Source organism: Corylus avellana, chromosome 2 (genome assembly GCF_965113065.1).
Source record: "Corylus avellana chromosome 2, dhCorAvel1.hap1.2, whole genome shotgun sequence".
Classification (NCBI taxonomy): domain Eukaryota; kingdom Viridiplantae; phylum Streptophyta; class Magnoliopsida; order Fagales; family Betulaceae; genus Corylus; species Corylus avellana.
Window position 1 is genome coordinate 38,186,041 of NC_142491.1, and position 19,058 is coordinate 38,205,098.

General features: G+C 34.8%; 2 protein-coding genes and 1 pseudogene across 2 annotated transcripts; 1 reads left to right on the forward strand and 2 right to left on the reverse strand.

The window, feature by feature from the left end:
• Positions 1 to 1,135: 1,135 nt before the first annotated feature.
• On the reverse strand, positions 1,136 to 7,263 carry LOC132167590 (endo-1,3;1,4-beta-D-glucanase-like). The gene is made up of 7 exons (XM_059578600.2): positions 7,115 to 7,263; positions 6,700 to 6,721; positions 6,352 to 6,478; positions 4,063 to 4,153; positions 3,819 to 3,911; positions 3,310 to 3,410; positions 1,136 to 1,397 (listed from the first exon to the last, which is right to left on the reverse strand). Exons 1-7 carry the CDS (start codon positions 7,260 to 7,262, stop codon positions 1,257 to 1,259), a joined length of 723 nt encoding a protein of 240 aa, XP_059434583.2. The 5' UTR covers position 7,263; the 3' UTR covers positions 1,136 to 1,256.
• A 4,732-nt stretch (positions 7,264 to 11,995) lies between these two features.
• LOC148587726 (secreted RxLR effector protein 161 pseudogene) lies at positions 11,996 to 12,430 on the forward strand (annotated as a pseudogene).
• A 1,370-nt stretch (positions 12,431 to 13,800) lies between these two features.
• LOC132166559 (endo-1,3;1,4-beta-D-glucanase) lies at positions 13,801 to 18,922 on the reverse strand. The gene is made up of 7 exons (XM_059577402.2): positions 18,774 to 18,922; positions 18,362 to 18,383; positions 18,032 to 18,158; positions 16,598 to 16,688; positions 16,354 to 16,446; positions 16,085 to 16,185; positions 13,801 to 14,185 (listed from the first exon to the last, which is right to left on the reverse strand). Exons 1-7 carry the CDS (start codon positions 18,919 to 18,921, stop codon positions 14,045 to 14,047), a joined length of 723 nt encoding a protein of 240 aa, XP_059433385.1. The 5' UTR covers position 18,922; the 3' UTR covers positions 13,801 to 14,044.
• Between the last annotated feature and the right edge of the window lie 136 nt (positions 18,923 to 19,058).

Sequence of the window (19,058 nt, forward strand, 5' to 3'; positions counted from 1 at the left end):
TGCTAGATGTTAATAAAGGGTATAAATTACATCAAAATGCTAGTTGAATGGGGTATCGTGTCATTTTTTAAAGTTTGGTGGTTTAAGAGCATCTTTAAGATTGTGTTGGGAAGAAGAGCTTTTAAAGTCAAAAAAACTTAAAAAAAAAAAAAAAAAAAAATCAATTTAAGCTTTTCTTAAAAGTTCGTTTTGGTCATTTTTAGAGTAAAAAAGTCAAAGAATTACTTTTGAAATTTGTTACCAAACATGCCAACTTTTTGCTTCGCACAACTTTCTAAGCATTAAAAGTACTTTTTACCCTCCCTAATGCAATCTCAAACAGACTAAGTGTTAATGGAGTATTAGTTTGGGAGAAACGAGTGTACTATTTTTTTTTTTTCTATGTTGTTTGAACTTTATTTACAGTACGGTAACATTATTTCATTAATTAGTATGATTCCCGAAAAGATTATTAGCTTTGCCACTTAGCCCATGTCAATGCATTGGCGAATTAATGATCTTGCCAACCACCCAATTATTACCCAAACACCTCTCTCTTGCATGCTTTATCTCTAAGCGTGTGTTTGAGAGAGACAGAGAGATCTCAAACACACACATAGAGATAAAGCATGCAAGTTTCACCCATGCATTATTCATAACCAATTTATTCAAATCTTACATGCTAACTAGTCAACCACTTTAAAAATTAGCATTGACGAATTAAGGGGAAAATGCAGTTTATCCACCTGAAGTTTCAGGGGTTTTTCAATTTTAACCCTAAAGTTCAAAAATTGGCAATCTACCCCCTTGAAGTTTTAAAAATTGGCAATTTAAACCTTCTGTTTAATTTTTCCGTTAAATTCGACGGAAATTTTTTTAAAAAAGCATAAGGGTAATGATGTAATTTCATAGATTTCCGTCCATTTTGACGGAAAAATTGAACGGAGGGTTTAAATTATCAATTTTTGAAACTTCAAGAGGGTAGATTGCCAATTTTTGAACTTTGAGGTTAAAATTGAAAAATTCTTGAAACTTCAGGGGGGTAAACTGCATTTTTCCCACGAATTAATGATCTTGCCAAGCACCCAAACACCTCTCTCTCTCTCTCAAACGTACACTTAGAGATAAAGCATGCAAGTTTCACCAATTATTCATAACCAATGTATTCAAATCTTACATGCTAGTCAACCACTTGGAAAAACTAGCATTTGATTGGTTCCATATAATAATATAAAACCAAGGCGTAACACACAAGTATTTAATTAACTTGACAATTCTTACTTAACATACTTAACACACCAGTCTAACAGAATCTGACTGGCCTCTTCAGCAGACTTCACAGCTCCCTCATCCTCAACATTGTACCTAATTGTCCACCCATGTTCGGTTTTCGGAAATACCTTAACATACGAATCCACCTGCCAAAAATCATCATTATTTCATCACTATCATATATATGGAAAAATTAAGGAAAATTGACTACTTAAGTTAAAGGCTTTCTAAGGACAAGGTGACAGGATCACCATGATGAATATTTCTAATTGTTTGTTTGGAAAGATCAAACACAAGAGCTGCCAAGATCATACACGTACACAATAGTGAACATTAGCTAAAATGAAAGAAAAAAAAATAATAAAAAGAATCATGATATAACGTAGGATATGGCCTTGTAAGGCAAATTAAGGATTTACGTAACCAATTTAAAATAATTTATATATATGAAAGAAGAAAATGTTTAATCTCTACTTATTTCAAAATATTAAATTGATAGAAAATAAAAAATTTAATTATTTAATTAATATTCTAACATTTTATTTCACGTGTGAAATCAGGCAACACGTGAAATTTTTTAATTAAAAAGTTAAATAAGCGATGTATGGTGGTTTTCAACAAGAACAACATTAATGAAAATGCCATATCTTGAGTTTCTGATATCGGATGGAGACAAGTTTGGTGGGGTTGGAAAGCTAGCTAATTCAAAGACATACCAAGTCATGTTTCATGAAGTTTTGCTAATTCTAATGTTTATAAGGTCAAAATAGGCTACAAAAAGGAGACTAAAAAGCTAGATAGAAGCTGACGTCCTAAGTTTCTATTTGAATTGCAGTTAGTACGAAAGCAATTTTTACCAGTTCAAATTGCAAATTGGCTTAGTTCGAACTTGCTGCGGCAAATTTTTGTATCCAACTTATTTCAATATTTTACTAGGTTTAGGGTTTTTTTACTATAAATACATGTTATGAGTGACCTAAAAACGTAGCTTTGATATCATTTAGATTAATTATTGTTGTTTGGTGCCTTGAATATCTCAAGTCCTTCACGTGGGCCCATCAAGTTTTGTCTTATTTGTTTTGGCCTTTTGAAGTTATAACCGACTCTTTTCTTTTCCTTCTTTGAGTTGGTTTTGATTTTGCAATACTTCTCATTTTAGGAGAAGTAAACCAACTTTGCTAACTATAAAAGAGAGGCTAAAGAGAGGCTATAGATCGTGAAGTGATGTGAGAGAAAAATTTTAGAAGCCGCGTCTCATTAAGGTTTTTTTACTTTGTTGTACCATATGGCATTTAGAGAAGAAGAGAGTTTTCTTTGTCATTTTTTTTTTTTTTTCTCTTTTGTGTGAGAATGAGATTTTATTGTATTAAGGCTTTGGATTTTGAATGATTTTCTTCCCGTTATCTTTAATTATACTCTATCTTTTGTTAGTGAATTTTCTCCGGGTCATTTTTGTCAGTGAATATAGGCTTGTTAAACCGAACAACTTAAATCTTGGTGTCGTGTGTGATTGATCTATTTTCTATTCTGTTTATTTCTGCTTCTTTGGGATCTTGTATTTTTAATTCTGTGCACACCAATTATAATGGGAAATACTTTATTAGTGGTTTTCTTTCTATTCTACTTTGAATCTTTGTTAGAATTTTGATAGTGAGAAGAGTTATCATTCTTGTTTTATTTGTCTTTACAAACTCACTACGTCATGTTGTTTCACTAGGATGGGTTGATAATTGCAAGCAAGGACAAAAGTTACCTAAGATGAGTATGCAAGCAATGAAGACAAACTATATATAGGCATATCACAAGGAAGATTGACCTAAGTTAAGGCATTCCAGGCATAAATGGAATCACCTTGATGAATATTTTATTTGTTTGGTTGAAAATAATTGATTATCACTTATCCCAACCCAATACTATTAATCTCATTGTCACTAGAATCAAGGCCAAAGACACAATCATGAACATTAGCCAAAGTGCAAGAAAACACATAAAAAGAATCATATGATATAACATTTACCCCTGGTTAAATAAGTAAAAGAAGACAAATGATCTTCTTACCCCTGGTTTAGCATTTAAGATCTCTTCAAACTGTTTCAAGAGTTCTGGTGGAGCGAAATCATCAATCTCAGCTCCTAGTATTGCAGTAGGAACCTTAGCCTCTGAAATTATTACCAAACATTGACCATTAGCCATCTATCCAGATATAAATAAACAAAATTAGCAAGGTTTGGTTTGCTAAAATAACACCACCACAAAAAAAATAATTTCTAACAAAATCAGGTAAAAATGTATTAATATTACAACAAGGTTAAGAAATTAAGATTAAATCATTTTGAATCAGTTCGCCAATAGCAAAAGAATGTCCTTTGACCTCAAGGGAAAGGAAAAAAGTACTTAAAAAAAAAAAAAAAAAAAACATCAAATAGTGACTCTTTGAAGATGACCTAAATGCTAGAAATTGTTTCTTGACAGTATTTCAAAAGACACTTTAAGTTTGAAAGTGCAAATTAATACTCTAGTGAAACTAATTATATATAGTTGTGGAACTTAAGTAATGGAATCCATACCTTTGATATCATCCACAGTTGCCCAAGCAGGATGTAATGACACACCAGCCTTGATAAGCTGCTCATGCTTTGAGAGCTCAGCTACAACCTTGCCTGAGAAGAATACAATAAAATCAAAATCAAACTTTTTTTCTTATTGAAAACATGATTTATAAATACCAAACATGTGGAGAGGAGTGACTATAAAACTTTGAATATGGGCAACAAAAGAAAAATGAACAAATAGGAACAAAGAAAAGCTCACCACCCCAGCAATAGCCTACAGCTCCAACTGCAGAAACACCTAGACTTTTTATTGCTTCTATTATTGTCTTTGCCTCCTCAAATCCCTTGTCCTATTCAAATAATATTAGAGCTTCACACACTGTTATTGCATAATCGAAAGTTACATAGCAATCGATAACCCCAAAGCGGGTTAATTATTTTTTTAGTGCTTAGATCTTCACTTTTTTATTTTTTTTTTCATCTAGATTTTAAATTATATCACGGATGGTACCTGATTTATAGATAAAGATCAATTTAGTACCTTCGTCATATTTTGTCAACCCAAACTCATGGAATGCCACATGTCATAGCATAAACATGCCACATGTCTTAAAAAAAATTAATAATAATAAAAATAATTAAAAAAACTAAACCCTAAAAAAAAAATATATATGGGGTAGCTCGGCCACTCCATTTTGGCCATTGGGGGTGGCTCAAACCACCCCTAGGTCGGGGGGGGGGGGGGGGGGGGGTTGGTGGTGGAAGCTGAACTACCCCAAAAAGATGTGGCCGAAACCACTCCCAAAGGCCATGAGGGTGATTTCGGCCATCTCCTACGGCCGGTCTGGGGGTGGTTTGGCCACCTGCAAAGGTAAAAAAGGGATGACTGAAACCACCCCCTGACTTGCAATAGGGGGTGGTTCGGCCACCACATTTTTTTTTTTTTTTTTCATGGTTTAGTTTTTTTAATTATTTAGTTTTTATTTTTTATTTTTTAAATTTTTGTAGGACATGTGGCATGTTTATGTTAGGACACGTAACAATTTATTAGTTTGGGCTGACCAAATGTGATAGAAGTACCTCATCTATAATACGATTTAAAACATAGGTTAAAAAAAAAGAAAACTAAATACTGAAAAAATAATTAACCCTAAATTATAATAAAAAGACGCCGAAATTGATAAGAACTCCTATTTATCCTTAATACTAATTTTAAAATTTCATCTGAGTTGGAATTCTATCCCAATTCAACTGCTAATTTTTTTTTTTGACATGTCCACATAAGAGAGACAAGGAGATTCAAACTAGTAATCTCTATTTTAGGTGTGGTCCCTATCTATTGAACTATCTTTTAAAGAAAATTAACTACTAAAAAATTTATCACTTCACCTTAAATCTTTTCACCATCAATGCAATATCAGGTGACCAATAAAAAACATGATGACGAAAGGTGGACTTGGTCAAAGTAGTTCAATAATTCATAAGGTATGGTCCATCTGTTGTTTTCGTTAAAAAAAAAATGATAAAATTGGGCGGTCAAAACCACACAACCTGTTAGTAGGGCCGGCAAAATGGGTAATCGGGTAGACCCGATTAGGATCCGTTAGGACCCGCGACCTGATTACTCGAAACAAGAACACGACCCGTTTAGCTAAACGGGTTAGTGGGTCTGACACGATTATAACACGAAAAATATCCGGGTAACCCGACACGACCCGCTTAACCCGTTTAGCATAACCGGGTCATATCGGGTAGACACGACCCGACCCGTTTTTTTTTTTTTTTTTTAAAAAAAAAAAACCCTTAATCAAAATTGAGAAAAATAATTTAATAAATGAATCTCTTAGGCCAAATGATTAGTCAAATTTATCCTAACCATCCAAGAAGAATAAAAAGTTTTAAAAGATAATGTTTTAATATATAAATAATGATTTAAAAGATAATGTTTTCATATATAGACCCACATAGAAAAAGTAATGGAAAAACAAGGAATAGGCCAGTGAAGTGAAGACTGTGAAGTCGTGAAGTGAAGAGTGAAATGAAGCTGTGAGTGAGTCGGTAAGTGTTAGGATTAACTTAGTTAGAACTTAGACATAGGGTTTTCTTTTCTTTTTCTTTTTTTTTAAAAAAGGGTTTGGCGAGTCACCCGAGACCCGCCAGACCTGATTGACCTGCCAGACCCGATTGACCTGCTAGATCCGACTGACCCGCCAGACCCATTTATTAAACGTGTCTGGTAAGTCGACCAGTGGACTCGACGGGTCGACCCGCCAGACACGAATTTAATCTTGTCTTAATCGGGTAGACCCGATTAAGACCCGAACCTGATAAGCTCAAACCCAATACCTATTAACTTCGTGTCGTGTTCGTGTCGGGTTGGCGGGTCGTGTCAAAATTGCTTGCCCTACCTGTTACATTCAAGGACCAATTCCTAAGCCTTCCAAGTGGTCTTAAAAAAATTAATTAGGTTTTTTTTTTAAAAAAAATAGACTTTTAAAAAAAAAAAAAAAAATTTCCCCAAATACAAGTATTAAAACCTATAACCAACCGTTGAATGATCCTTCAACCAAACTGGTAGAGGCCTATCAGGTTTGTCCAACGCAAAGGGCTCTCCATGCATAAAGTCAGGAAGCACTGCATAAAATCCAGCAGCTGCAGCCTCGTCTGCAATCTTCCTTTAACATGGAAAGCAGATGATATATATTAGCATTCAGATGTGAAAAGCAACAACAAATTCACATCGTTCATTGTATAAGAAACTCTTTATTAATTATTATATTTCTTATTCAAAATAATATATATATATATATATATATATATATATTGACAAATGACAACTCACGACTCCACTTCCCAAATGAAAGGAAAATGAAAATTGGCCACATATATTATATACCTCAAGTTTGGAGCTTCATAACCTGAAGGAAAAGTCAACATCTGAAGTTAGAAGATGACAGTAGTGGTCAAGTCAAGTATGAAAAGTCACCGTGGGGTAACTAGATAAGGAGATTAGAAAATCTAATACTAATTATTTGTGATTTTTCCAAAATATGCCGTCCAAGATGAACTCCAAATATATATCTTTTTACATATTTTATCTTTATTTGTAAAAACCAATAAACTCAAATGATCGAAGGTACGTAGTCGACGCTTACTACTTTTTACTTTCCCTTTTTTTATTTATTTTTTTTATTTAAGGTAAATAAATTAACAAACACCGAAGTACCTCAAAATTCTCTTGTCTCTTCCTAATTTATTTCATTAAGAGAGTAAATTAAGAGAGAAGTGTTAAAGAAACGTGATATATGTACCAAAGGCGTCAGAGAGGAAAAGGACGGCGAGCTTGGAGTCGGGGGAGCCAGCGACGTAGGTGCTGAGGCCACCGAGATGGACAACATGGCCGGCGCCGGCGCTGGGGTCCAGGGTGGGCGGGTTGGAGCAGCACTGAGGGCCTGCCATTGGTTTTCCCAATTAATTTGATGAGCAAAAGCAACGCAGACACTGGACCTTAAATACTACTACTAACGGTACTCTAGTGTGTGGACACAGTGGATTTGGTCTGCTATTTTATTAATATTAATATTAATATTAAGAGCCGCCTCATATTTAGGGGTGGGCAAAAACCCGCCCAACCCGCAAACCCGCCCCGCCCCGCCCGGGTTTCATGTGTTTTTTTACGGGTTCGGGTAGAATTCTTTCAACCCATGCGGGGCGGGGCGGGTTGCGGGTTTTAAATATTTTTTCATGCGGGTACCCGCCCCGCCCCGCCCCGACCCGCTGCATAAGTATAAAACGAAAAAAACCCTAACCCTACTCCATTAAGCGTCTCTCTCTTTTTTTTCTGCCGCCTCCCCCTTTTCTCTCCCTCTCAGTCTCTCGTCTCCCTTGCTCTGTCTCGTCTTCCTTGCTCTCTCTCCGCCTCTCAAGCTTCTCTCTCTAGCCTATGTCGCCGCTTCACCTCCTTAGATCACCGTTGCTGCGCCGCTCCCACCTCCACAAACCACGATCTTGTAGATCTAAGTTTTTTTTTCTCTCTCTCCACGATCTTGTAGATCCACGATCTTTGGTTTTCTTTTTCGTTCTTTGGTTTTCTGCAAGGTTGTGTGTGTTTGTTTGTTTCTTGGCGTTCTGAGAGGATCAGACGAAAATGGAGGAGAAGAAAGAGAATCTGGAGAAGAACCCGCAATACCCGCCCCGATCCGCCCCCTCCCGCAATACCCGAACCCGCACGGGTGTTGCTGTTTGTGCTCGGGTGGCGGGTTGAAATTTTGAAACCCGCAGGGTGCGGGGCGGGTTGGGAAAAAGGCCGATACCCGCCCCGCCCCGACCCGTGCCCACCCCTACTCATATTAATTGTCAGGAAATCGACGTTTTCTGCGAGCATGAGGAATTTCTGAAGGAGCAAAACGACAACGTAAGCAAAGTTTTCAAACTTTCTATTTGGTTTAGGTAATAGGTTAGGTAAGGTATGTAGTTATATTGTTTTTTTTTTTTTTTGATAGTATCAAATATTTGGAAACGAATCCTCTCTATTTCGTTCATTTAGTGAATTTAAAGGGATATAATTGTTCATTTAGTTTTTGAACAATTTTTTTAGACAATTATGCCCTCCTAAATGAACTAAATAAACCCATGAAGAGGATCCTTCTCCCAAATATTTAAGGTCAGATATGATCTTTAGATGTTCAAGGGAACAAAAGTTTTTGTACTATATTTACAAGCTGATGTTTCCTAATCTTTTTGTTTTTGATTTTCTAAACATATTTTATAATGAGAGACGCACCTCATGACTCATGCATGACTTGTCTTAAGCAATACAAAGGAAAAGTGTTAATTATCACAAGTGTAATTAATAGTTTTTTTTTTTAGCAAATACAACAAAAGGGAAGGGTAATTAATAGTTAATGTGACATGGGTAAGCCTAAATTAATAGTCTTAAACTTTTAGGTTTAATATACTATAATCTTAAGGGTAATTACATTTTTTTTCCCATGAACTACAACGCATTGTTAATACCCCCCTATAAACTACTGTAACGACCTAAATTTTAAAACTCTCATTTAAATAATACTAAATAGATTAAAAGAATAAATAAATAAAATAGAACAATGATATGTGGATTAATGATATTAAATAACTATTTAGTGTTAAAAGGTATATTACATTGATTTTTGACCTCTTTTGGATATCACTTCAATTCTAAAATTTAGCTTCACTAATATGTTTATGGGCATAATTAAACCCAATTTAGTAAATAAATTAATTATATTGGTGTTTAGTGAATGCATAAATTAATTTGAAGCTTTTTAGTTTTTAGCCTAAGAAATAGTGTCTTAATTTTCATACTGTGTAATGAGATTAAAACTGCTAAAAAAAGATACCAATGTTAGTCACCTTTGTTGAAAGCTTAAAGTCTTCTAGTAATGAGGGTTATAGGAAATATCATGATAATAATAATTTAATAAGGCAAGTGGCTAAGTGGGAATGCAAGTAGTTAAAGTCTAAATTGAATTGGAAACTTTGTACAGGTCAAAAATAGAGTCAAACGAACTCGGATGAAGTCGAGCCAAAAATATAAAATGTTTTTCTCGGAGTCCTCTATCTTCTCTCAAAATTTCATGTCAATCGGAGTACGTTTGGACATTGACAAATGGATCGAGATACATTGCCCTCATTTTGAACGAAAATACTAATTGGTATAGATCATGAAATATGGACTAGGTTCATTCTTTTGTTAATATGACATGGGTAAGCCTAAATTAATAGTCTTGCTTTTAGGTTTAATGTACTATAATCTTAAGGGTAATTATATTTTTTTCCCATAAACTACAACGCATTGTCAATATCCCCCCATGAATTACCAACCTTACTGCCCGACCCCATCAAACTATCATTTTCTTCCCAAAACTCTCATTCCGTTAGTCAAACTCATTAAAAAATTTGAAATCACCAAAATACCCTAACTTTATAAACAAAAATTACATATAATACACTTAAAATTAAACAAATTAAAAAATATATATTATTAATGTATCCGTATTCCGTACCAGTTTCAATAAAAAAAATCAAAAATAAAAAACTAAATAAAAATTAAAACAAAAAATATAAATATATTAAAAATTAAAAAACACTTATAAATTAATTTATAAAAATAAAAAAAGTCAATATAAAAAACTGAAAAACGGTTAAAAAGGACTTAAAGTAAAAAAAATATAAATGCAAAATCAGTCAATGTGGTTGTCTAAATTAAAAATACATCTGTGTGATTAGGGCTGAGCAAATTCACCGATTAGCCGACAACCGACCGTGTTCCGACTATAACCGCCCTAACACAGACCGACACCAACTACCGGCTGGCCAGTAGGCAATAAAATTTTAAGATTTCCGACATTGTCGGTTCTGTAGGCAGAAGAGCTTTTACATAAGTCGGTTTTTGACCGATACCGAACCGACAATACCTGTTAATACATATATAATGCATATCCTTGATGACTCTGCATTTGAGAAGTAATGGAGAAAGAAACTGGTGCTGGTAGAAGAAGAAGATGAAACGCATATGCGACCTTTGACTGACATTATTCATTTATTTATTGCAAAATTATTGTTGTCTTATTTTATTTCCACTTCCCCAAATAATGTTCATTTGTTTATTACAAAAGTTATTATTATTTGTATTATTTTATTTCCCACTTCCCCAAATAATGTCTACTTTTCCTCTTTCATTTGTCTCATTTCACAATGTTGTCCAACACTTGTCCATATACTCCATACTCTCGTTCACGCCTAATTCTATCCCAAGACTCCAAGATGTCATATTTGCCATCCATTTGTTTACCCTAATAAAAAACAAAATATTATTTATCTTCTTCTTCGGCTATCTTCTCCTTCTTTGCAAAAACGTCTCAAACGTTAAAACTTCTTCCTCAACTATCTCTACAAAATGGGCGGACAACAACAATATGTCTACCAAAATCCATTTCGACTTACCGACTGACATCTTAACCGACTTATCGGTTACGGTCGGTGACGGAACAAAAGCCTGGCGGAAGAAGTCGGTGAATTTATCGACTTTACCAACTCTGGGGCGAAACAAAAAATTTTCTTCTGAGACCGACCGTAACCGACCGACGCTCACCCCTATGTGTGATATAAAAAAATAATAATAATAATTGAGAGATTATCGGGATAAGCCAAAATAACAATTTAGTCCCTATAAACAAATTCCGTCAAAATACTTGACAGATTCCATTAGTGTATCATGTCATCACCGATGATACGTGTCATTTTTAATTAAAAGTAAATAAATATATTAAATATATAACTTATTTAAAAAAAATAAATAAATAAAAAATTAAGGAATGGCTGTCGAGAGGTCGGGGTGGCCAACACGCCACCCCCAGAAATGGCCGAGGGTGGCGTGCTGCCACCCTCTGACCCACGGGCTGGGGTGGCGCACGGCCACCCGCAGCCACCCTAGGGTGGCTCGCGTGCCACCCTTGAGATGGGGGTGGCCTTTGGGCAACCCTTGATTTGGTTGGGGGTTGGCCGCGCGCCACCCCTTACCACCCCAGAGGTGGCTGGGGTGGTGCACGGCCACCCCCATGGCCTAGGGGTGGCTCATGGCCAGCCAGATCTGGGAGTGGCCCAACGGCCACCCCACCTGAGGGGTGGCACGCGTGCCACCCTTGGCCACCCCCTATTTTTTTTGTTTTTTTTTGTTTTTTTTTTTTAAAAAAAAAATAATTTATAAATTTATATTTTTATATTTTTTGTTTGAATTTTTTATTTGTGACTATTTCTGTCTTTTAATGATATTTAACGTCTAAAAGAGAATATTTCATCCAATTTAACGAGTTTGACTGACAGAAGGGAGATTTTGGGAAGAAAATGGTGGTCTGATAGGGTCGGACAGTAAGGTTAGCAGTTCATGGGGGGAAATTGACAATGCGTAGTAGTTGATGAAAAAAAAGGTAATTACGCCATAATCTTATCTATTATAGTATCACTAAAAAACTCTGTAGGCTAGCTTTGTATATTAATGTGTTTTGAAGGGTATTTTTTGTTTTTGGTTTGAAAAAGATTTTTTGATGTAATATAAAAATGAAAATTATTGAAACCGGTGAGTACACCTTTGGCGAATCATTTCCGTTTGTCTACCTCAGTATCCAAAGAAAGTTGAAGAAACAAAAGACATGTCTAAGGTCTCATATGTCAGTGCAGTGAGGTGTTTGGTGTATGCTATGGTATGTTCCAGGACAGATTTTGCTCATGCAGTCAGTGTGGTGAGCAAGTACATGGCAAATCCAGGGAGACAACATTGGGATGCAGTCAAATGGATTTTCAGATACTTGAAAGGTACTACAGAGTATGGCATCACTTTTTTCAGACGTAAAAGTGATTTGTCAGTCGTCGAGTATGTAGATGCAGATTATGCAGGGGATTTGGATGGCAAGAGGTCGACCACGGGTTATGTGTTCACTCTTGTAGGAGGACCCATATGTTGGAGGTCTATGATACAGTCCACGGTTGCAATATCCAAGACTTTGGCGGAATACATGGCAGCGGCTAAGGCTGCAAAGGAAGCTTTGTGGCTTACAAGGTTAGTCAAGGAGCTAGGTATTCAGTAAGGTGGAGTTCCGTTGTATTGTGACGATCAGAATCTCATTTAAAAGGAAAAGGTAACTTGAGGGGTCAAGTGTAATTTCCCAGTAATATTAATGTATAAAGAATCTCTCATATAATGTTTGGCAAATATGCTTGGTTCTCAGAAGCTAACACCACACTAGCACTTGGGCTATTAAACTTTAAAAAGTGACACTTATCCCCCGTCAAACTATCATTTTGTTGTGAGTTACACTCTATATTAACCTTTAGTGTTAAAATAAACAAAAAATGCAGCAGGTGATGTGCACTTGCTAATTTTTTTACTTGAAATGTCTAAATTATAGCTTAAAAAAAAAAAAAAAAAAAAGAGAGTTAAAGAGGTAGTCGAACCATTTCTCGGTCATGAGGTGATAATCATGGTTTAGCCACCCCAAATTGATATGGGAGTGTCCAAACCACCCCCACTGCCTAGTAGAGGTGATTTAGCAACCCTCTAAACATTTTCGAGCCACCTCCACACGTTGTAAGTGTGATTCAACAACTCCCCTGGTTTGACTACTCCGCTAACCATTATGAGGGTGGACTAATCATGCCTCAGCCCCTTCAACTCTTTTTTTTTCCTCATTTTTTTTAAACTTTTTAAATAATAATAATTTTTGGTTAATTTGGGCAATTCAAGTAAAAAAAAGTCACATGTGTCATTTTCTGTATATTTTCATGCTAGATGTTAATAAAGGGTATAAATTACATGAAAATGCTAGTTGAACGGGGTATCGTGTCATTTTTTAAAGTTTGGTGGTTTAAGAGCATGTTTAAGATTGTGTTAGGAAGAAGAGCTTTTAAAGTCAAAAAAACTTAAAAAAAAAAAAAAAAAAAAAAAAAATCAATTTAAGCTTTTCTTAAAAGTTCGTTTTGATTATTTTTAGAGTAAAAAAGTCAAAGAATTACTTTTGAAATTTGTTACCAAACATGCTAATTTTTTGCTTCACCTAACTTTCTAAGCATTAAAAGTACTTTTTACCCTCCCTAATACAATCTCAAACAGGCTCTAAGTGTTAATGGAGTATTAGTTTAGGAGAAACGAGTGTACTATTATTATTTTTTTTTCTATGTTGTTTGAACTTTATTTATAGTACGTAACATTATTTCATTAATTAGTATGATTCCCGAAAAGATTATTAGCTTTGCCACTTAACCCATGTCAATGCATTGGCGAATTAATGATCTTGCCAACCACCCAATTATTACCCAAACACCTCTCTCTTGCATGCTTTATCTCTAAGCGTGTGTTTGAGACAGACAGAGAGATCTCAAACACACACATAGAGATAAAGCATGCAAGTTTCACCCATGCATTATTCATAACCAATTTAATCAAATCTTACATGCTAACTAGTCAACCACTTGTAAAAACTAGCATTGACGAATTAATGATCTTGCCAAGCACCCAAACACCTCTCTTTCTCTCAAACGTACACTTAGAGATAAAGCATGCAAGTTTCACCCATTATTCATAACCAATGTATTCAAATCTTACATGCTAGTCAACCACTTGGAAAAACTAGCATTTGATTGGTTCCATATAATAATATAAAACCAAGGCGTAACACACAAGTATTTAATTAACTTGACAATTCTTACTTAACATACTTAACACACCAGTCTAACAGAATCTGACTGGCCTCTTCAGCAGACTTCACAGCTCCCTCATCCTCAACATTGTACCTAATGGTCCACCCATGTTCGGTTTTCGGAAATACCTTAACATACGAAGCCACCTACCAAAAATCATCATTATTTCATCACTATCATATATATGGAAAAATTAAGGAAAATTGACTCAAGTTAAAGGCTTTCTAAGGACAAGGTGACGGGATCACCATGATGAATATTTCTAATTGTTTGTTTGGAAAGATCAAACACAAGAGGTGCCAAGATCATACACGTACACAATATATAGTGAACATTAGCTAAAATGAAAGAAAGAAAAAAATAAAAAGAATCATGATATAACGTAGGATATGGCCTTGTAAGGCAAATTAAGGATTTACGTAACCAATTTAAAATAATTTATATATATGAAAGAAGAAAATGTTTAATCTCTATTCTCTACTTATTTCAAAATATTAAATTGATAGGAAATGACAAATTTAATTAATATTCTAACATTTTATTTCACGTGTGAAATCAAGTAACACGTGAAATATTTTAATTAAAAAGTTAAATAAACGATGCATGGTGGTTTTCAACAAGAACAACATTAATGAAAATGCCATATCTTGAGTTTCTGATATCGGATGGAGACAAGTTTAGTGGGGTTGGAAAGCTAGCTAATTCAAAGACATACCAAGTCACGTTTCATGAAGTTTTGCTAATTCTAATGTTTATAAGGTCAAAATAGGCTACAAAAAGGAGACTAAAAAGCTAGATAGAAGCTGACGTCCTAAGTTTCTATTTGAATTGCAGTTAGTATGAAAGCAACTTTTACCAGTTCAAATTGCAAATTGGCTTAGTTCGAACTTGCTGCAGCAAATTTTTGTAACCAACTTATTTCAATAGTTTACTAGGTTTAAGCTTTTTTTTTACTATAAATACATGTTATGAGTGACCTAAAAACGTAGCTTTGATATCATTTAGATTAATTATTGTTGTTTGGTGCCTTGAATATCTCAAGTCCTTCACATGGGGCCCATCAAGTTTTTTCTTATTTGTTTTGGCCATTTGAAGTTATAACCGACTCTTTTCTTTTCCTTCTTTGAGTTGGTTTTGATTTTGCAATACTTCTCATTTTAGAGAAGTAAACCAACTTTGCTAACTATAAAAGAGAGGCTATAGGTCGTGAAGTGATGTGAGAGAAAAATTTAGAAGCCGCGTCTCATTAGGGTTTTTTTACTTTGTTGTACCTTATGGCATTTAGAGAAGAAGAGAGTTTTCTTTATCAATTTTTTTTGTTTCTCTCTCTTTTGTGTGAGAGTGAAATTTGAGTGTATTGAGACTTTGGATTTTGAATGATTTTCTCACCGTTATCTTTGTACTTCATCTTTTATTAGTGAATTTCTTCCGGGTCATCTCCTACAGTGAATGTAGGCTTGTTAAGCCGAACAACTTAAATCTTAGTGTCGTGTGTGATTGATCTATTTTCTATTCTGTTCATTTCTGCTTCTTTGGGATCTTGTATTTTTAATTCCATGCACACCAATTATAATGGGAAATACTTTAGTAGTGGTTTTCTTTCTATTCTACTTTGAATCTTTGTTAGAATTTTGATAGTGAGAAGAGTTATCATTCTTGTTTTGTTTGTCTTTACAAACTCACTACGTCATGTTGTATCACTAGGATGGGTTGATAATTGCAAGCAAGGACAAAAGTTACCTAAGATGAGTATGCAAGCAATGAAGACAAACTATATATAGGCATATCACAAGGTAGATTGACCTAAGTTAAGGCATTCCAGGCATAAATGGAATCACCTTGATGAATATTTTATTTGTTTGGTTGAAAATAATTGATTAACACTTATCCCAACCCAATACTATATAATCTCATTATCACTAGAATCAAGGCCAAAGACACAATAATGAACATTAGCCAAAGTGCAAGAAAACAGAATCATATGATATAACATTTACCCCTGGTTTAAATAAGTAAAAGAAGACAAAAAGATTTGATCTTCTTACCCCTGGTTTAGCATTTAAGATCTCTTCAAACTGTTTCAAGAGTTCTGGTGGAGCCAAATCATCAATCTCAGCTCCTAGAATTGCAGTAGGAACCTTAGCCTCTGAAATTATTTCCAAACATTGACCATTAGTTTAAGTTTGAAAATGACCTAAATGCTAGAAATTGTTTCTTGACAGTATTTCAAAAGACACTTTAAGTTTGAAAATGCAAATTAATACTCTAGTGAAACTAATATATAGTTGTGGAACTTAAGTAATGGAATCCATACCTTTGATATCATCCACGGTTACCCAAGCAGGATGTAATGACACACCAGCCTTGATAAGCTGCTCATGCTTTGAGAGCTCAGCTACAACCTTGCCTGAGAAGAATACAATAAAATCAAAATCAAACTTTTTTTCTTATTGAAAACATGATTTATAAATACCAAACATGTGGAGAGGAGTGACTATAAAACTTTGAATATGGGCAACAAAAGAAAAATGAACAAATAGGAACAAAGAAAAGCTCACCACCCCAGCAATAGCCTACAGCCCCAACTGCAGAAACACCTTGACTTTTTATTGCTTCTATTATTGTCTTTGCCTCCTCAAATCCCTTGTCCTATTCAAATAATATTAGAGCTTCACACACTGTTATTGCATAATCGAAAGTTACATAGCAATCGATAACCCCAAAGCGGGTTAATTATTTTTTTAGTGCTTAGATCTTCACTTTTTTTTTTTTTTTTTTTTTTTTTTTCATCTAGATTTTAAATTATATCACGGATAGTACCTGATTTATGGATAAAGATCAATTTAGTACCTTCGTCATATTCCGTCAACCCAAACTAATGGAATGCCACATGTGATAACATAAACATGCCACATGTCTTAAAAAAAAAATAATAATAATTAAAATAATTAAAGAAACTAAACCCTAAAAAAAAAAAAATATGGGGTAGCTCGGCCACTCCATTTTGGCCATTGGGGGTGGCTCAAACCACCCCTAGGTCTGGAGAGGGGGGGCGTTGGTGGTGGTGGTGGTGGAGGCTGAACTACCTCAAAAAAATGTGGCCGAAACCACTCCCAAAGGCCAATAGGGTGATTTCGGCCATCCCCTACAGCCGGTCTGGGGGGTGGTTTGGCCACCTGCAAAGGTAAAAAAGGGATGACTGAAACCACCCCTTGACTTGCTATAGGGGGTGGTTCGGCCACCACATTTTTTTTTTTTCATGGTTTAGTTTTTTTAATTATTTAGTTTTTATTTTTTAAATTTTTGTAGGACATGTGGCATGTTTATGTTAGGACACGTAATAATTTATTAGTTTGGGCTAACCAAATGTGATAGAAGTACATCATCTATAATACGATTTAAAACATAGGTTAAAAAAAAAAACCTAATACTGAAAAAATAATTAACCCTAAATTATAATAAAAAGACACCGAAATTGATAAGAACTCCTATTTATTCTTAATACTAATTTTAAAATTTCATCTGAGTTGGAATTCTATTCCAATTCAACTGCTAATTTTTTTATTTTTTTTGACATGTCCACATAAGAGAGGTAAGGAGATTCAAATTAATAATCTCTGTTTTAGGTGTGGTCCCAATCAATTGAACTATAATTTAAAGAAAATTCAACTACTAAAAAATTTATCACTTCGATCACCTTAAATCTTTTCACTATCAATGCAATATCAGGTGACCAATAAAAAACATGATGACGAAAGGTGGACTTGGTCAAAGTAGTTCAATAATTCATAAAGTATGGGCCATCTGTTGTTTTCATAAAAAAAAATGATAAAATTGGGCGGTCGAAACCACACAACCTGTTACATTCAAGGACCAATTCCTAAGCCTTCCAAGTGGTCTTAAAAAAATTAATTAGTTTTTTTTTTTTTTAAATAGACTTTTAAAAAATAAATTTTTTTCCCCAAATATAAGTATTAAAACCTATAACCAACCGTTGAATGATCCTTCAACCAAACTGGTAGAGGCCTATCAGGTTTGTCAAACGCAAAGGGATCTCCATGCATAAAGTCAGGAAGCACTGCATAAAATCCAGCAGCTGCAGCCTCGTCTGCAATCTTCCTTTAACATGGAAAGCAGATGATATATATTAGCATTCAGATGTGGAAAGCAACAACAAATTCACATCGTTCATTGTATGAGAAACTCTTTATTAATTATTATATTTCTTATTCAAAATAATATATATATATTGACAAATGACAACTCACGACTCCACTTCCCAAATGAAAGGAAAATGAAAATTGACCATATATATGACATACCTCAAGTTTGGAGCTTCATAACCTGAAGGAAAAGTCAACATCTGAAGTTAGAAGATGACAGTAGTGGTCAAGTCAAGTATGAAAAGTTACCGTGGGGTAACTATATAAGGAGATTAAAAAATCTGAGACTAATTATTTGTGATTTTTCCAAAATATGCCGTCCAAGATGAACTCCAAATATATATCTTTTTACATATTTTATCTTTATTTGTAAAAACCAATAAACTCAAATGATCGAAGGTACGTAGTCGACGCTTACTACTTTTTACTTTCCCTTTTTGTTTTTTTTTTTTTTTAAGGTAAATAAATTAACAAACACCGAAGTACCTCAAAATTCTCTTGTCTCTTCCTAATTTATTTCATTAAGAGAGTAAATTAAGAGAGAAGTGTTAAAGAAACGTGATATATGTACCAAAGATGTCAGAGAGGAAAAGGACGGCGAGCTTGGATTCGGGGGAGCCAGCGACGTAGGTGCTGAGGCCACCGAGATGGACAACATGGCCGGCGCCGGCGCTGGGGTCCAGGGTGGGCGGGTTGGAGCAGCACTGAGGGCCTGCCATTGGTTTTCCCAATTAATTTGATGAGCAAAAGCAATGCAGACACTAGATCTTAAATACTACTACTAACGGTACTCTAGTGTGCGGACACAGTGGATTTGGTCTGCTATTTTATTAATATTAACAGCCACCTCATATTA